Source organism: Pseudophryne corroboree, assembly GCF_028390025.1.
Source record: "Pseudophryne corroboree isolate aPseCor3 chromosome 3 unlocalized genomic scaffold, aPseCor3.hap2 SUPER_3_unloc_82, whole genome shotgun sequence".
Lineage (NCBI taxonomy): Eukaryota > Metazoa > Chordata > Amphibia > Anura > Myobatrachidae > Pseudophryne > Pseudophryne corroboree.
In genome coordinates, this window is record NW_026967577.1 from 204418 (window position 1) to 224056 (window position 19639).

At 47.9% G+C, this 19639-nt stretch overlaps 1 protein-coding gene across 3 annotated transcripts in view; it reads right to left on the reverse strand.

Moving 5' to 3' along the window:
• LOC134984807 (oocyte zinc finger protein XlCOF6-like) overlaps positions 1-19639 on the reverse strand; it is a 121533-nt gene that overhangs the window by 12673 nt on the left and 89221 nt on the right. For all 3 annotated transcript variants that reach the window (XM_063950289.1, XM_063950288.1, XM_063950290.1), the window contains exon 5: positions 15277-15484. In XM_063950289.1, the coding sequence (XP_063806359.1) occupies positions 15277-15484 (208 nt within the window). The remainder of the gene's footprint in view (positions 1-15276; positions 15485-19639) is intronic.

The following is a 19639-nucleotide window of genomic DNA, read 5'->3' on the forward strand; positions in this document are numbered from 1 at the left end:
GATCAGACCACCTTCATTGGAACCAAGCCCCTAGGGTCACTGCACCCCAACCATGGAGGCTTGCATCAGTTGTCAACAGAATCCAATCCTGAAGTGTCGACCCTCCAGGAGGGAGATCAGCAACCACCATAAGAGGGAAATACTGGCGTTTAGTGAAAGGCATATCATCTGGCGTATGTGCAGAGGTGACCCAGACCATTTGTCCAGCAGATCCAGCTGGAATGGTCATGCATGGAATCTTCCTTACCGAAATACGTCGTAGGAGGCCATTATCTTTCCCAGTAAGCTTATGCAAAGATGTACCAAGATTTTGTTCAGCTTCAAAATGGAACATACCATCGTCTGAATTATCTTTGCCTTGTCTATAGGAAGGAACACCTTCTGAGACACCGTGTCCAATATCATTACAAGGAACTGAAGCCTCTGCGTAGGTTCTAGGTGGGATTTCTGCAGATTGAGAATCCACCCGTGATCCATGAGTAGTCGTGTTTGAAGGCTGATCTTTTCCATCAAGTGCTCTGAATATAGCCATTATGAGATTGTCCAAGTATGGAACAATGTTCACTTCCTGCTTGTGGAGTTGTAGCAACATCTCTGCCATCACCACTGATAACACCCTCAGTGCAGTTGATAGACCGAAAGGCAAGGCCTGGACCTGGTAATGACTGTGCTGCAGTGCAAACATGAGGTAAGCCTGAAGAGGCAGCCATATTGGGATGTGAAGATACGCATCCTTAATATCCAGCGAAACCAGGAATTCCCCTTCTTCCATGTCACACTTGGTTTGAGTTGGGGATCTGATGACTGATAATTGACTGAGGGAGCAGCTATCGGCAAAGGAAGGAAATGAGGTGGCTGAATGTAGTTCTTACTCATGGATTGAAGACTTAGGCCTGAAGATGTAGAGGGGTAGGCAATGAGGACATTGACCGAGAACGATACACTGAAGAAAGAGGAATTCAGTTTTAAGGAGACCTCAATTATACACAACGACTAGGAGAGAAGTCTGAGTGAATTCTGAAAGACGAAAGGTTCATGACTTGTAAACGATGCTGAAGAATACTGAATGAAGAAGTGACTTGCGATTTGTAAATGATGCTGAAGAACACTGAATGAAGAGATGACTTGAGATTTGTAAACGATGCTGAAGAATACTGAATTAAGAGATGACTTGTGATTTTTAAACAATGCTGAAGAGAGGATTGCTGTGAGCACCATCAGCAAACGGAGACCCTCTACCAGATAGAGGGCCCAGTGGTTAAACCACAAGAGCAGGTGGACTGGGAGCAAAGGACTGCAATAACAGAACTGACCACCAGGCGGACACAACAGAACCAGGATACCAGGGGTTAACCTGGGAGCGCAGGGCACCTTACAGCAGCAAGTAACTTGAAGTGCTGGCAACATAGCTAAGCATCAACCCCTTTTTATAAGGGAAGCCTGTACCGTATTGGCTGGACACGAACTGGGATACCTATTGACTTGGATTGGTCTCCAACATGGTGGCTCCCTGCACAGAGGACACATGTGGTACCAGCATACAGGCACTACATCTGGCCTCGGCCTCCAGACACCCAGCAGCCGCACCGGAAGACCTTGCTGCTGTAGCTCCTATCCATCGCAGCGACACCAGCCAGCTAAGAGGAAGGCTGCAGGGACCAGAACTCCGGATGATGACCATGCCCCCCTTTTTAGGGTGGTCTCCGAACACCCATGCTGCTTAGTGGGATTCTTGGCATGAAAGGCACAACTCAGTCTTGGAGCATGAACATCCTCTGCAGCCACCAAAGATCTTTCCTCCGGACCATATCCCCTCCAATCTATGAGACACTGGAGATAACCCTACCTCTTGCGGAAGTCAAGAAACTTCTGAACCTCGAATTCCTCATTTTGAGCAGCTTGAACCTTGGGAGGTTAAGGGAAAGATGCCCGAAAATGATTTAGTACAAGAGGCTTTAGCAGAGAAATGTGAAAGGCATTGGGAATTTTCAAATAGGGAGGCAGTTTCACCTTGTAAGAAACAGGATTCACCGCTCTTTTAATAGGATACGGACCGATGAATCTTGAAGAAAACTTTTTGGTAGGAACTTTGAGTCTGAGGTTTCTGGTGGATATCCAAACACGATCTCCCACTTTGAGACTAGGAACAGCCCTACGTTTCCGATCAGCATAGGTCTTATTTCTGGGAAGTCTTAAGTAGCGCCTTATGAATTTGTCTCCAAATCTTAGTGAACTGACGAAGAGCGGATTCAGCAGCAGGAACCTCAAGAGGTGGGAGAGATTAGAAGGAAGGAACTCGTGGATGAAAACTATAGTTAATGAAGAAAGGAGGGGAATTGGTAGAAGAATGATATAGGTCACAGGTTCTCAAACTCGGTCCTCAGGACCCCACACGGTGCATGTTTTGCAGGTCTCCTCACAAAATCACAAGTGAAATAATTAGCTCCACCTGTGGACCTTTTAAAATGTGTCAGTGAGTAATTACTACACCTGTGCACCTGCTGGGTTACCTGCAAAACATGCACTGTGTGGGGTCCTGAGGACCGAGTTTGAGAACCTATGATATAGGTTATTGTATGCAAACTCAGCAAATGGGAGGTAATCCATACAGTCTTCCTGAGCAGGGGACATGAACATCCGTAAGAAAGTTTCCAGATCTTGGTCGACTCTTTCAGTCTGTCCATCAGTCTGGGGATGGTAGGCTGAAGAGAAGTTCAACTTGATTCCTAGGACAGAGCCGAGAGCTTTCCAGAACTTGGCGAGGAATTGAGGACCCCGATCAGAAACTATTTCCTGTGGAAGGCCATGCAAATGAAAAATCTATGAGAAAAACAATATGGATAGCTGAGGAGCAGAGGGAAGACCGGTGAGGGGTATGAAGTGAGCCATCTTCGAAAATCATTCCACAATGACACAAATGGTGTTGTGCCTTCTGGAGACTGGCAAATCGTTTATGAAATCCATAAAGATGCGAGTCCAAGGCTTTTGAGGTGTTGAATGTGGATGAAGAAGACCCGAGGGAGATGTTCGTGGACTTTTTTGTTGAACACACTTGGAACAGGCTGCTACAAATTGAAAGACATCCGTTTTAAGATGAGGCTACCAGTAGAATCGCTGAATGAACTTGAGAGTCTTAAGACCACCGGCATGACCCATGAAAGATGAAGAATGAGCCCAAGTAAGCAATTTCCTGCAAAATTTTGGTGCTACAAAAGTTCTCCCCAGAGGAGGTAGAGGAACAGTACGAGTTGAAGCAAATGAAGCCAGAATCAGAATAAATTGTTTCTCAAAGGAGTTGAGTGAATCAACCGTTTGAAAAGAACGAAAAAGTGCATCTGCTCTTCAATTTAAGGTTGCTGGGCGGTTAATAGTTTAAAGGAGAACCGAAAGAAGAAGAAGAGAGCCCACCTGGCTTGCCATGGGTTTAAACAACGAGTTTAAACAATGGGTTTAAGCCATCATGGAAGGACTTGGAGAAGACGGAATGGGAGAAGATTCTGAATGATCAGGACTGAGGCTCAATGTTAGTTGATTAGGAAGAAGAAAAAGGCCTCAAGTCAGTTTGAGAGGTTTCCTGTTAAGGACGAGGTTTAGCTTTCTTATGAGATGATTTTCCAGTTCTGCCCATTCTTCAGCATAACATTACGGAGATTAAAGACCAAGGTCAGGAGGCCAGTAGCAACATAGCAGAAGTATTGAACTGTGGAAATAGGGAGACATCCGTGAGCATAGACCCCCAGTGGCCATCGGTTACAGAAACATTGTGAGGTCAGTTGTTTATGGGTAATAGCAAGAAGATGCCATTCTTGAGCGGTAAAGTAATTTATAGGAGCCAGCAACTGGAGCCTGCTACTGTCCTGGACACATGGACTGTTACGCCGTAGCTATACTGAAGCCCCAAAAGCGCTAATTGGATCTTACGGGGATTGAGGGGAGCAGGAGGAAAAAAAAACCCAGCAGCAGTCAAACAGTATGGAGGATGTAGTCAGCACAGTCTGCCACCAGAGGGAGTCGACAGAGCAGGAGTGGAGGCCAGGCAATAATAATAATTAAAGCAGTTCAGGCGACCACTTACTGCCCAGGTAGGGCTGCAGCGGCAGAAGTCCCTGCCGGAAATCACTGAGGCTGTAGTGAAGGGCACTGATCATGGGCTGTCAGTGTCTGTAGCTCCCAGGGAAGCGGCTGGTTTCAGGAGGGCATGTGGCTATATTGCCAGTTTTCAAGATGGCACGTCTGGCAGGGAAGTCCAGATCAGAAGAAACTGGCCGGCTATGGTGGGTGAACAAAGGTCAGTAATAAGGCAGGAGAGGAGAGGTACCAGGATGCAGTGGCACAGGGTAGCGTATGTGGCTGCACAGGAACCACACCTGTATGTCCTCTATAATTCACAGCTCCACCAGATTTCCCCCGTAGCACCATGGGTTACGAGGAGAGGGGAGATGCCGGGACACTGCTGGAGTGATGACAGGCAATCGCTCCATGTTTCCCCGCTGCCTCGACTCAGGGCTTCAACGGTCGGACAGTAGGAGAAGGCAGGCTGCGGGCAGGTGAGCTGACTAACTTGACGTGTCCCTGCTGAGGCCACCAATCCCCGTAGTATGCACCACATCAGATGCCGGGAGAGCAGCTCCGCTCTGTGTCTCCAGTCGCGGTCACCGCTGATCCCCAGTCAGCCTCTCCACATGACTCCAACAGCACGGCTAGGCACAAGAGTGGACAGGGCGCACAACCCTCGGTGAGTAGCAGCGCTACCTCGCTGAGGTCTGGTCCGTGGTGGGATCCGGGAGTACGCCACAACCTGCAAAAGCCAAATGAATGGCTCCCCGGCTCCGCAACCTACAAAACACACAGAGGGGCAAGAAAGGGCCCGAAAGAGCCCGTAGGACAGCTGTAAAAGGCAGAAAGGACCTATATAAGCAGGAGCTCCTTTATCCTGCTTCCTGCTGCCTTTCCAGTCAGGCCACACACCCCGTGACATCATTTATTGATGTTGAAAATAAAAGTAATGTAGATTTTTGCACCAATCTAAGACTTGCGAATCTACTTTGGGAGCCACCTCCCTTTTTTTTTTTAAACATTCCCCAGCTGGACGAGGATAACTGGAATTCCATTTCTTGGAATTCTAACTTCCTACGGGCGTAAACAAAAAATTTCCATCAGCTGTTTTGGGATGTTTAAACACAGTTGCCTTAGTTTTTAACACAGGCTTTGCTGCCTCTTCTAAGAAAGAATGACTTCGCACTAATTAGCTTAGGTATGTCCACTGAGCTGAGACCATCCGCAGTGCAATGAGTCCTCATCCTCCAACGAATCCTCATCTAAATCATGTGTAGACTGTGAAGATGTTGTATCATGTCTATGTGATTTACTTACCACCAGCCTCTCAGGCTGCTTTTTTGAGAGGCTAACAATTCCCTAGGTGTATAAACCTCAGAATTAATGTTGCATGTAAGGGTTAATAGGGAAACCTATCACTGATATAGGAGCTGGTATAAACTGCTCAGCTACATTGGATAATGTCTGTGCAAAGTAGCCCATTGAAGGTTCACCAGAACCTGTGCCTGCCTCACTGTACACGTGGGTAAGCGTTGTCTCGACCCAGCGGGGAGTTGTTGGAGCGACTCTAAGGTGCGTATAAGATGCTTTTTAGAAAGATCACTCCAAAAAAATAGTAATACTAAAATAAAAATAGGATTTTAATACCTACCGGTAAATCCTTTTCTCCTAGTCCGTAGAGGATGCTGGGGTCACTTCAGAACCAAGGGGTTATAACAAAGCTCCAAAACAGGCGGGAAAGTGCGGATGACCCTGCAACACTGATTGACCAAACTTGAGGTCATCATCGGCCAAGGTATCAAACCTGTAAAATCCGTGTTTGCCGCCCGACCAAGTAGCCGCTCGGCAAAGTTGCAACGCCTAGACACCCCGGGCAGCTGCCCAGGAAGAGCCCACCTTTCTAGTAGAATGGGCATTCACCGAATTCGGTAATGGCAATCCTGCCGTGGAATGAATCGTACCTCTGATCCAGCGCGCAATGGTCTGCTTAGAAGCAGGATACCCAATCTTGTTGGGAGCATACAGGACAAACAGAGCCTCTGTTTTCCGAATTTGAGCAGTCCTTGCGACATAAATTTTCAAAGCCCTGACCACATCTAGGGACTTTGATGCAGAGAAGGTGTCAGTAGCCACTGGCACCACAATAGGCTGGTTTATATGGAAAGAGGAAACCACCTTCGGAAGAAATTGCTGCAGAGTTCTTAACTCCGCCCTATCTTCATGGAAGATCATGGAAGGGCTCTTGTGAGACAAGGCCGCTAACTCAGGCACCCGCCTTGCGGATGCTAAGGCCAACAGTATGACCCCTTTCCAAGTGGGACATTTTAACTAACTCCTGTAGAAGTTCAAACCAATGTGATTGAAGGAACTGCAACACCATGTTAAGATCCCACGGTGCACATGGAAGTTGGATGGGCAAAACCCCTTTCACGAACATCTGAACTTCTGGAAGGGAGGCCAACTGTTTCTGAAAGAAAATTGATAAGGCCGAAATGTGGACCTTAATGGAGCCCAATTTCAGACATGCATCCACACCCGCCTGTAGAAAATGGAGAAAAACGTCCCAAGTGAAACTCTTCCGTTGGAGCCTTCTTGGATTCACCCCAAGATACATATTTTCTCCAAATACAGTGGTAATGTTTAGATGTTACTCCTTTCCTGGCCCGAATGAAAGTGGGAATGACTTCTTCTGGAATACCCTTTTCGGGCTAGGATCTGGCGTTCAACAGCCATGCCGTCAAATGTAGCCGTGATAAGTCTTGATACATGCACGACCCCTGCTGCAGCAGGTCCTCGCGAAGAGGAAGAGGTCGAGGATCTTCTATGAGTAAATCTTGAAGATCTGGATACCAAGCCCTCCTTGGCAAGTCTGGGACAATGAGGATCGCCCGAACCCTTGTTCTTCTTACAATCTTGAGAACTTTTGGAATCAGTGGAAGTGGAGGGAAGACATACACCGACTGAAACACCCACTGTGTCACCAGTGCATCCACTGCTATTGCCTGAGGGTCTCTCGACCTGGAACAATATCTCTGAAGCCTCTTGATGAGACGAGATGCCATCATGTGTACTTGAGGGACTCACCAAAGATCTGCCACCTCTGCGAAGACGTGTGGGTGGAGGCCCCATTCTCCTGGATGGAGATCATGTCTGCTGAGTAAGTCTGCTTCCCAGTTGTTCACTCCCGGAATGAAAATTGCAGAGAGCGCTTGCATGTTTTTCCGCCCAGAGGAGGATTCTTGTCGCCTCTGCCATCGCCGCTCTGCTTTTTATTCTGCCCTGACTGTTTATGTACGCCACTGCTGTTATATTGTCGGACTGGATCTGTACGGGTAGATCTTGAAGAAGATGCTTTGCTTGTAGAAGGCCGTTGTAAATGGCTCTCAACTCCAGAACGTTTATGTGAAGATAAGTTTCATGACTTGACCATCTTCCTTGGAAGCTTACTCCGTGTGACTGCCCCACAGTCTTGCAGACTTGCATCCGTGGTTACCAGGACCCAGTCCTGAATCTCGAACCTGCGACCCTGCAGTAGGTGAGCACTGTGTAGCCACCACAGTAGCGAAATTCTGGCTTTTGATGACAGGATTATCCTCTGGTGCATGTGTAGATGGGATCCGGACCACTTGTCCAACATATCCCACTGGAATACCCTGGTATGGAATCGGCCAAACTGCAAGGCCTCGAAGGCCGCTACCATCTTTCCCAATAACCCAATGCATTGATGAATTGACACTCTTATCTGTTTCAGAATTTGACCATTTTCTGGATTTCCAGTGCCTTTTCCACTGGAAGAAAAACCCTCTGTACTTGTGTCCAGAATCATTCCCAGAAAGGATAACTTTGTTGTAGGTTCCAATTGTGATTTTGGAATGTTTATGATCCAACCGTGTTGTTGAAGCACTGTCGGGGAGAGTGCAATGTTCTGCACCAACCGTTCCCTGGACCTCGCTTTTCTAAGGAGATCGTCCAGGTAAGGAATTATATTGACTCCTTTCTGACGAAGGAGCACCATCATCTCTGCCATCACCTTGGTAAAGACCCTCGGTGCCGTGGAGAGTCCAAACGGCAACGTCTGAAATTGGTAATGACAATTCTGTACCGCGAATCTCAGATAAGCTTGATACGGAGGATAAATGTGATCATGCAAGTAGGCATCTTTTATGTCCACTGATAACATGAAATTCCCTTCCTCCAGACTGGAGATCACTGCTCTCAGAGATTCTATCCTGAATTTGAACCTTTTCAGGTATAGATTCAGAGATTTTAGGTTCAGGATTGGTCTGTCCGAGCCGTCCGGCTTCAGAACTTTGAAGAGGCTCGAATAAAAACCTTCTCCCTATTGTGAGAGGGGAACCAGGACAATGACTTGATCCTGGCACAATTTTTGTATTGCTGCAGTTACCACCTCCCTGTCGGGGAGAGAAACTGGTAAGGCCGATTTGAAAAAGCGGCGCAGGGGAACGCCTTGAAACTCCAGTTTGTACACGTGGGACACAATTTGTAAGACCCACGGGTCTAGGCCAGAATGAACCCAGAACTAACTGAAAAGCTGCAGACGTGCCCTCACTCGGGCGGACTCCCGCAAGGGAGCCCCAGCGTCATGTTGTAGACTTGGCAAAAGCAGGTGACTTCTGCTCCTGTGATCCTGGGGACGCTGAGGACCTTTTTCCTCGTCCCCTTCCTCTACCTGCCAAGAAAGGGGAACCTTTACCCTTTTTGTATCTATTGGGCCGAAAGGACTGCATCTGAAAGTGATGAGGTTTCTTTGCCGGCGTAGGAGGATAAGGCAAAAAAGTTGATCTACCTGCAGAAACTAAAGCATCTAGCCCATCACCAAACAAGGCCTACCCTTTATACGGGAGAGACTCCATATTTGTTTCGGAATCTGCGTCAGCATTCCACTGGCGATTCCACAACGCCCTCCGTGCCGATACTGCCATGGTATTGGGCTCTTGGGATCAAGAGCATCTATCTCTCATAGCTTCACGCATGTATGCTGCAGCGTCTTTTATATGACCCAACGTAAGGAGAACCTCGTCTCTATCTATAGTGTCAATTTCAGAAGACAAGTTATCTGACCACTTTTCAATAGCACTACTCACCCACACACAGGCAATGGTAGGCCTGAGTAGAGTCCCACTGGCCACATAAATAAACTTTAATGTAGTCTCCAACTTGCGTTCTGCCGGCTCCTTGAGAGCAGCCATCCCAGGTGCAGGGAGAATCACCTTTTTTGTTAACCGTGACAGGGCCGTGTCTAAAACGGGGAGGGGGGGGTGACTCCCACTTTGTCCTGTCCTCTACCGGAAAAGGATAAGTAGCCTGAATTCTTTTGGGGATCTGAAATTTCTTTTCAGGGTTTGCCCAGACACCCTCAAAGAGAGTGTTCAGTTCATGAGAAGGAGGAAACGTTACATTAGTTTTCTTTTCTTTATAAAGGTAAACCTTCTGCTGAGGTAAAGAAGGGATCTCCGTAACCTCTAACACCTCCTTTATAGCCACAATCATGTACTGAATGTTTTTAGCTAATTTTGGATCTATTGCCCTGAAATCACCAGTGTCGACACAGGAATCAGCGTCCGTGTCGGTCTGTATAACCTGAGCAAATTACCTCTTATGGGACCCAGAGGGATCCCCTGTGGATGAAAACACAGAGTTTTGACAAATCACATCTTCCACAGACTTTCTCCAGGTTTCTGCATGAGACTCAGACTTATCCAATCTCTTACTGATATGACTCACACTATCACGTAATTCTTTCACCCATTCAGGCTCATGGTGTGCCGGGAGCGCCACCACATTACAACTCTGTGTCCCCATAATGGCTTCCTCAGGGGAAGAACACCCTGCCTCAGACATGTCACACACGTGTACACCACACCACAGACACTCCGGGGCTTATAGGGGACAGACCCACAGTAAAATCTGTCAGAAGGATACAGAAGGAATTGCCAGCTCACAACTCAGCGCCAGTAATAAATTGTCTGTGAAACACAAAATGTCTACAGAGCTGCAGCGCTTTTATAATTACGCAATGTACATAGCACCAAATTTCACTGCGCCCCCCCTGTTTTGCACCCTGATACCTGTTTCAGCAGTGGAGGAGGACCAGCGGTCTTCTCTGCAGCCTGGAGGGAGAGAAAATGGCGCTGAGCAGTGTGCTGTCTGTCTGAGGAAGAAGCCCGGTCCCCGTAATGGCGCGCTTTCACACAGACTTAGAGAGACTCATGTTTATACTGGCGGGGGTAGAACTGTGCCGCAGCAACTTATGCCCCTAATCTGCCAGTCCTATAAGGGTTCATGCTGCCCAGGACGCCCCCTCCCCCCCTGCACCCTGCAGTGCCTGTGTGTGTGGGAGCACGGCGCTCAGCGTTCCCCCCCCGCTGCGCGGTACCTTTCTAGTCGTCCCGATGTTGAAGAGTCTTTTCCTCTTACACTCTGTCTTCTGACTTCTGGCGCTGTAAGGGGGGTGACGGCAGGCTGTGGGAGTGAGCACATAGCCGCAGCTAGCGTTCAGTACCCCTCAGGAGCTAATGGTGTCCTGTCAGCTTAGAAGCAGAGCCATGAAACTCACAGAAGTTGGTTCCTACTTCCTCCCCTAGGTCCCACGAAGCAGGGAGACTGTTGCCAGCAGTGCTCCCTGAAAATAAAAAACCTAACCTAAGTCTTTTCCCGAGTGCATCCAGTCTGCCTGGGCTCAGATTCTAAACTGAGGTCTGGAGGAGGGGCATAGAGGGAGGATCCAGTTCACACTCTGGAAAAGTCTTAAAGTGCCCATGTCTCCTGCGGATCAGTCTATACCCCATGGTTCTGAAGTGACCCCAGCATCCTCTAGGACGTATGAGAAATAAGAAAACTTATGGCTGTTAAAAAACAGCAGCCCTCTGACCATGGTCTGGCTCCTGCCGCAACAAACAAAAAACTGACGTGCACATTCGTGTAGATGGTGACACTACAACTACTGGATGATCATTGTGAATGTCTGAGGTATTGATACAATGCAAATTTGTTGAGACATTGTTTCTTTTTCAGATGGAACCATGGGTCGTGCACGTGATGAGACTGGCAAAAGGGAGCCATTGGTTTTGGTGAGACCGGCATTTGTTTGTTGGTGATCCATTGTAGACAGTGGGGTACATTTACTAACATTCGTAATTTCCGAAAATAGGTCAAAGTTCAATCACGAATGACATCGACAGTGTAAAACTGCAACTTTTTGAATTGATTACGATGGATTTACTAAGCTGTCGTATTCGTATTTTTCTTTTCTTCCGATGTCGATGTCATTCGTGTTTTTTTACCTAATTTGACGGCAGTGATTAGCAAAACACTGCCGTTTTTTTTTACAATCAATCTCGGCCGGATCTGTGTGATCCGTGCTGGGGTTCGTATTTTTTTTTTTTTTTTAAATTAAACAAAGTAAAATCCTAAAAAAAATTGCGTGGGGTCCCCCCTCCTAAGCATAACCAGCCTCGGGCTCTTTGAGCCGATCCTGGTTGCAGAAATATGGGAAAAAAAATGACAGGGGTTCCCCCATATTTAAGCAACCAGCATCGGGCTCTGCGCCTGGTCCTGGTCCCAAAAATACGGGGGACAAAAAGAGTAGGGGTCCCCCGTATTTTTAAAACCAGCACCGGGCTCCACTAGCTGGACAGATAATGCCACAGCCGGGGGTCACTTTTATATAGCGCCCTGCGGCCGTGGCATCAAAAATCCAACTAGTCACCCCTGGCCGGGGTACCCTGGGGGAGTGGGGACCCCTTCAATCAAGGGGTCCCCCCCCCCAGCCACCCAAGGGCCAGGGGTGAAGCCCGAGGCTGTCCCACCCCATCCAATGGGCTGCGGATGGGAGGGCTGATAGCCTTTGTTGTAAAATAAAAGATATTGTTTTTAGTAGCAGTACTACAAGTCCCAGCAAGCCTCCCCCGCATGCTTGTACTTGGAGAACCACAAGTACCAGCATGCGGCGGAAAAACGGGCCCGCTGGTACCTGTAGTACTACCACTAAAAAAATACCCAAAAAAACACAAGACACACACACCGTGAAAGTATAATTTTATTACATACATACACACATACATACATACTTACCTTATGTTCCCACGCAGGTCGGTCCTCTTCTCCAGTAGAATCCAAGGGGTACCTGTTGAAGAAATTCTACTCACCAGATCCAGGGGTCCAGGCTCCTCGGCAAATCCAGGGATAATCCACGTACTTGAATAAAACAAAAAAACGGTTGCCCGACCACGAACTGAAAGGTGACCCATGTTTGCACATGGGTCACCTTTCCACGAATGCCAGAAACCCACTTTGCCTTCTGGCTAAGTGGGTTTCTTCAGCCAATCAGGGAGCGCCACGTTGTAGCACTCTCCTGATCAGCTGTGTGCTCCTGTCTTCACTGACAGGCAGCACACGGCAGTGTTACAATGTAGCGCCTATGCGCTACATTGTAACCAATGATGGGAACTTTCAGCTCAGCGGTGACGTCACTTTAGGTCAACCGCAGGGCAGAAAGTTCCCATCATTGGTTACAATGTAGCGCATAGGCGCTACATTGTAACACTGCCGTGTGCTGCCTGTCAGTGAGGACAGGACCACACAGCTGATCAGGAGAGTGCTACAACGTGGCACTCCCTGATTGGCTGAAGAAACCCACTTAGACAGAAGTCAAAGTGGCTTTCTGGCATTCGTGGGAAGGTGACCCATGTGCAAACATGGGTCACCTTTCAGTTCGTGGTCGGGCAACCGTTTTTTTGTTTTATTCAAGTACGTGGATTATCCCTGGATTTGCCGAGGAGCCTGGACCCCTGGATCTCGTGAGTAGAATTTATTCAACAGGTACCCCTTGGATTCTACTGGAGAAGAGGACCGACCTGCGTGGGAACATAAGGTAAGTATGTATGTATGTGTGTATGTATGTAATAAAATTATACTTTCACGGTGTGTGTGTCTTGTGTTTTTTTGGGTATTTTTTTAGTGGTAGTACTACAGGTACCAGCGGGCCCGTTTTTCCGCCGCATGCTGGTACTTGTGGTTCTCCAAGTACCAGCATGCGGGGGAGGCTTGCTGGGACTTGTAGTACTGCTACTAAAAACAATATCTTTTATTTTACAACAAAGGCTATCAGCCCTCCCATCCGCAGCCCATTGGATGGGGGGGGGACAGCCTCGGGCTTCACCCCTGGCCCTTGGGTGGCTGGGGGGGGGGGACCCCTTGATTGAAGGGGTTCCCACTCCCCCAGGGTACCCCGGCCAGGGGTGACTAGTTGGATTTTTGATGCCACGGCCGCAGGGCGCTGTATAAAAGTGACCCCCGGCTGTGGCATTATCTGTCCAGCTAGTGGAGCCCGGTGCTGGTTTTAAAAATACGGGGGACCCCTACTCTTTTTGTCCCCCGTATTTTTGGGACCAGGACCAGGCGCAGAGCCCGATGCTGGTTGCTTAAATATGGGGGAACCCCTGTCATTTTTTTCCACATATTTCTGCAACCAGGATCGGCTCAAAGAGCCCGAGGCTGGTTATGCTTAGGAGGGGGGACCCTACGCAATTTTTTTTAAAAAAATAAGCACTTTCCCACCCCTTCCCACTGATATACATGCACGGATCTCATGGATCCGTGCATGCCTATCCAAACACGAATAAAAAAAAAAGTTCTGTTTTTTTTTAGCACTTTTTTACGAGTTGTAATTTTTCACGGCAGTGTTTGTTCTTTTTTTGCTTTGCACTTCTTAGTAAATGACCGAGATTCATACTTAAACAGCCGCGTTTTGACCGATGGTGTATTCATTCGTAATTTTTTACCTGAACTTGCAAAAAATTACGAATGCCCTCATCACTGCCGTGATTAGTGTTTAGTAAATGACCGAGATTAACCGAGATGACACTTTGAAGAAAAAACGGCATCTCGGTCAAAATCGGGAGCTTAGTAAATATACCCCAGTGAGTAGTATCCATCTACAGTGGAAGAAGCCTGGACACCAAGAATCCTAGCGGCGGAACAGTGGGCGAAAGTAGATCATGACAAATCGGGACCACAGGCATTTAGGGCGCCTAGCAACCACCAATCATACCAAACGCATCAGGAAATGCACCAACAGTACAATGCTGGACCCAGCCAAGCAGTCCCAGATCTGGTGAATTGGAGGGCCACGTGAGATGTGGTAGCACGTCAGACTGGTGCTCTGAAAACCAATCCAAGCCTTTCGGCCACTGTTCCGTCGCTGAGAGCATACCTAAAGTTTAACACTAATGCTATAGCTGTTTTTATGGTAATTATTTTGGGCAATAGAGTAGGACCTGCAGTATAGTGGGGTCTCTTGTCGGGGGCTGCAGGCTTAAATGCATTGAGCAATACATGAACTAAAACTCCACTGTTTATTATTGTTAGTTAATATAGCGAGTGCAAGACACATTTATGTATGTAGTAAGGCTACTGGGAGACCTTAGATTGAGCAATATTGGATCTGGCCATTACATTCCCTAAAGTCATAACCTCAGAACTGCACAGAGCAGGAACTATTAATCACAAGTAATTAGGAATGTGTTCATCATGAACAAGTCCACAATTACCGTCTGAAGGTTACACAATTATTTCAAGTCTACACTGATATTTGAGAATAAAGCCTTTAACAGAAAACACCCCTGAAGAAGTCACTATTGACGAAACGCGTTGGTAACACGCAATTTGGATTTAGAGTGAATTGGAGTGGATAAGAACAAGCCCACCCATGCAAGGGTGACAACAAGTGCAAAATGCTTGTCTTATGATTATACAGATATGTACTTGTGATAAGTTTTTAATCTGTTTTACTTGAAGTTCTAGATTCAAATTTCATTTTATTTCTGAATCTTACACGAATTGTATTTGGTGAGCTCAGGTCTACTGTATAGCAGGAAATATTTCATACCTGCATCATCTAACAAAATGCATATAAATTAGGCACTCCACAAAAAAACAATACTAATTATATTGTATACATACATACATATATACACATTTATATATAATCACTAATAATAAACTTCTGCTTGTTACTTTTAATAACATTATAATAAGTGTGTAATAACTCTCTATGTGATATTTGTCAAGGATAGCCTTGTGTTAGAAACACCCAACTGAGAATAGGGCTGATGGCGGAGGAGGGTGTAGGATAAGAGATTGCTGTAGTGACTGAGCAATGAGAATATGTGACTACTGTAATAAGTGTTTATTACTCACCTGTGCTGATATCTGTAGGGATCTCCTCCTCCTTACACTGCTGATCACCCCTCACATACGTCTCTGCTTCTTCCTCTATATCTTCTGCCTTCATATCAGTCACATACGTCTCTTCTTCTCCCTCTATATCTTCTGCCTTTATATCAGTCACATACGTCTCTTCTTCTTCCTCTATATCTTCTGCCTTTATATCAGACAGACGTTCTATCTAAATAACCAAAAAATAAAGATATTTATGGTAAGAACTTACCGTTGTTAAATCTCTTTCTGTGTGGTACAATGGGCTCCAAAAGGATAACATCGGGTGTAGAGTAGGATCTTGATCCGGGGTACCAACAGGCTCAAATCTTTTGACTGTTCCCAAGATGCACAGCGCCGCCTCCTCTATAACCCCGCCTCCGTGCACAGGAGCTCAGTTTCGCTAACCAGCCCAATGCAGTAGCAGGTATCAAAGATGACAATCGCTCGTAGCCAAGTACACCGCACACTCCCCACAGGAAAGGGTGTCAGCTGCTAATGCCAATACCAACCCAAAGAAGCTAAGTGCGTCAGGGTGGATGCCTTGTGGAGCCCAGTGTACCTCGCAGAAACAGATTTAACAACAGTAAGTTCTTACCATAAATCTAATTTTCTGCTGCGGGGCACACTGGTCTCCACAAGGATTAACATCGGGGATGTCCTAAAGCAGTTCCTTATGGGAGGGGAAGCACTGTAGCGAGCACAACAACCCGGTGTCCAAAGGAAGCATCCTGGGAGGCGGAAGTATCGAAGGCATAGAACCTTATAAACGTGTTCCCAGAGGACCACGTTGCCGCCTTGCACAACTGTTCATGGGTCGCACCATGGTGGGCCGCCCAAGAAGGTCCAACCGACCAAGTAGAATGGGCTTTAATGGTAGCAGGAACCGGATGACCAGCCTGTACATAACCATGTGCAATTACCATTCTAATCCACCTGGCCAAAGTCTGCTTGGAAACAGGCCAGCCACGTTTGTGAAAACCAAACAACACAAAAAGAGAATCAGATTTCCTAAAAGAGGTAGTTCTCTTCACAGATACGGAGAGCCCGTACCACATCCAAAGACCGCTCTTTGGAAGACAACTCAGGAGAATTAAAAGCCGGAACCACAATCTCCTGGTTAAGGTGGAAGGAAGACACCACCATAGGCAAATAACCTGGCCGCATTCTAAGAACCGGCCGTTCAAGGTGAAAAATGAAATAGGGAGACTTACAGGATAAGGCACCCAAGTCCGATACCCTTCTATCTGAAACAATCGCCAGCAAGAAGAGGACCTTAAGGGACAGCCACTTAAGGTCAGCAGAGGCAAGAGGGCTCAAACGGAGACTCTTGCAAGGCCTCCAAAACCACCAACAAGTCCCAAGGGGCCACATATGGCACATATGGAGGCTGAATCCGCAGCAAACCCTGAGTGAATGTATGGACATCAGGTAGGGTAGCTATCTTTCTCTGAAACCAAAGGAACAAAGCAGAGATGTGAACCTTGAGGGATGGCAGAGATGTGAACCTTGAGGGAGGCCAGACGCAGGCCTAAGTCCAGGCCCTGTTGTAGAAAGGCCAATAGTTTGGCCGTACTAAACTTCGAAATGTCATGATTATGAGACGCACGCCAAGTGAAGTAAGCATTCCAGATCCTATGGTAGATCAGAGCAGAAGCCGGCTTACGGGCCTTCAACACAGTTTGAACGACCACCTCAGAAAAACCCTTGGCCCTGGTAAACACAAGGGCCCTGAACGAGGAGGTCCGGTCGTTGTGGAAGTAGAAGGGGACGATCCCACGAGAGTCCCAGTAGATCGGAGAACCAGTGCCATCTGGGCCACGCTATAGCAACCAGAAGTAGGTTTCCGCCTTCTTGCTTGAACTTCCGTATTACTCTGGGCAGGAGTGACACCGGAGGGAACACATAAGGTAGCTGAAAGTTCCATGGTATTGCCAGAACGTCCACGAACGCAGCTTGAGGATCCCTTGTCCTTGCTCCGAAAACTGGAACCTTGTGATTGTGTCGAGATGCCATCAGGTCCAGATCTGGAAGGCCCCACTTGTCCACGAGGAGTTGAAACACTTCTGGATGGAGGCTCCACTCTCTGGCATGTACGTCCTGATGAATGAGAAAGTCCGCTTCCCAGTTTAGGACCCCCAGAATGAACACTGCCGATATGGCTGGCAGATGATGTTCCACCCACTGAAGAATCTGTGATACTTCCCTCAATGCCATGCGGCTTCGAGTGCCGCCCTGATTGCTGTACGCCACCGTAGTGGCATTGTCCGATTCTACTTGAACAGGTCTCTTCTGTATGAGATGCTGGGCCATTGTCAACGCATTGAACACTGCCCGCAGTTCCAGAATATTTATCGGGAGTATAGACTCCTCCTTGGTCCACCGACCCTGAAGAGAGTGCTTTTCCAACACTGCTCCCCAACCTCTTAGACTGGCAGCCGTCGTCAGCAGGACCCAGTTGGATATCCAGAAGGGACGGCCCCTGCACAACCGTTGGTCCTGGGGCCACCAGCTCAGTGACAGGAGGACCCCCGGAGACAAGGAGATCATGTGAAACCTGATCCGGGGAGGAAGGCCGTCCCACTTGGACAGAATCAACTTCTGCAGAGGGCGAGAATGGAATTGAGCATACTCCACCATGTCGAAAGCCGACACCATGAGACCTAGCACTTGCATTGCCGAATGAATCAACACTTGCGGACGAGATAGGAAGCATTGAATCCTGTCCTGAAGTTTCAGGACTTTCTCCTTAGACAGGAACAACTGCTGGTTGTGAGTGTCCAATAACGCTCCCAGGTGTACCATGCTCCGAGCAGGAACCAGGGAGGATTTCTTCCAGTTGATCAGCCACCAGTGGGCTTTCATGCACTGGACCGTCAGATCGAGATGACACAGGAGAAGATCTGGCGAATTCGCCAGGATCAACAATTCATCCAGATACGGCAGGATCCTGACCCCTTGACGGCGGAGTGAAGCTGTCATGACCGCCATAACTTTGGTGAAAACTCGGGGAGCCGTTGTCAAACCAAAGGGTAACGCCCGAAATTGGTAATGTAGGTTGCCCACCGCAAACCTCAGGTACTGCTGATGAGCTATAGCAATAGGAATATGCAGGAAGGCATCCTGTATGTCCAGGGAGACCATAAAGTCCCCAGGCTCCAAGGCCAGAACAATAGAGCGCAGAGTTTCCATACGAAAGTTGGGAGACCCGCACATGCTTGTTCAAGGACTTCAGATTGAGAATGGGCCATGATGACCCGTCCGGTTTTCAGGACTAGGAACAGCATTGAATAGTACCCGTTGCCTCTTTGAGCTAGAGGAACCTGTACCACCACTCCGGTGGACAGGAGGGAGTGCACCACCAAATGCCAAGTGTATGCTTTTGCCGGATCCAGAGGCACATCTGTCAAACAAAATCGATGAGGGGGACGATTCTTGAAAGGTATGGCGTAACCTCGAGTGACGACTTCCCTTACCCAGTTATCCGAAGTGGTCTGCAACCATTCATGGGCAAAACCTAGAAGTAGGCCCCCCACCTTGGGATCCCCCAGTGGGAGGCACGCCCCGTCATGTGGCAGGCTTGTCAGTTATGGAAGCAGGCTGATGGGCGGCCCAGGCACGCTTCGGTCTGGGCTTGGCAGGTCTGGAAGCACAAGCTTGCTTTGGGTACGCCTGACCTTTTGCTTTACCTGGAGTACGAAAGGACCGAGGGAAAGTACTTTTAGCCTTCTGTGCGGAAGGAGCCGTACTAGGTAGGCAAGCAGTTTTAGCAGTAGCCAGATCAGCCACAATCTTATTGAGGTCTTCTCCGAAGAGAATGTCTCCCTTGAAAGGAAGCACCTCCAGGGTTTTCTTGGAATCCACATCCACCGACCAGAATCTCAACCAAAGGATACGTCTTGCCAAGACAGACGTAGTAGCAGCCTGGGTCTCGAGCACCCCGGCATCGGAGGCTGCCTACTTAAGGTACAGAGAAGCCGTGGTAATATACAAGAGACATTGTCGAGCATGCTCAGACGCATTGGAAGGCAGATCCGCCTCAAACTCCTAAGCCCACGCCTCAACAGCTTCAGCAGCCCAAGTTGATGCAATGGTTGGCCTATGCACAGCCCCCATTAGGGTATAAATCGCTTTTAAAAAACACTCCACATGTCTATCCATCGTTCCTTCAGGGAGGTGACGGTAGTTACTTGTAGAGCAGAGGAAACAACCATTTCCTCCATTACGTCTACGGCCTCACTACCACGCAGTGTGGGAGAAGCCCCAGCGTCATTGCCACGTGTAGCAGACATAAGAGCGTGCACAATATCGGGAAACCTGGTACAAGGTGTAGCAGCACTATACC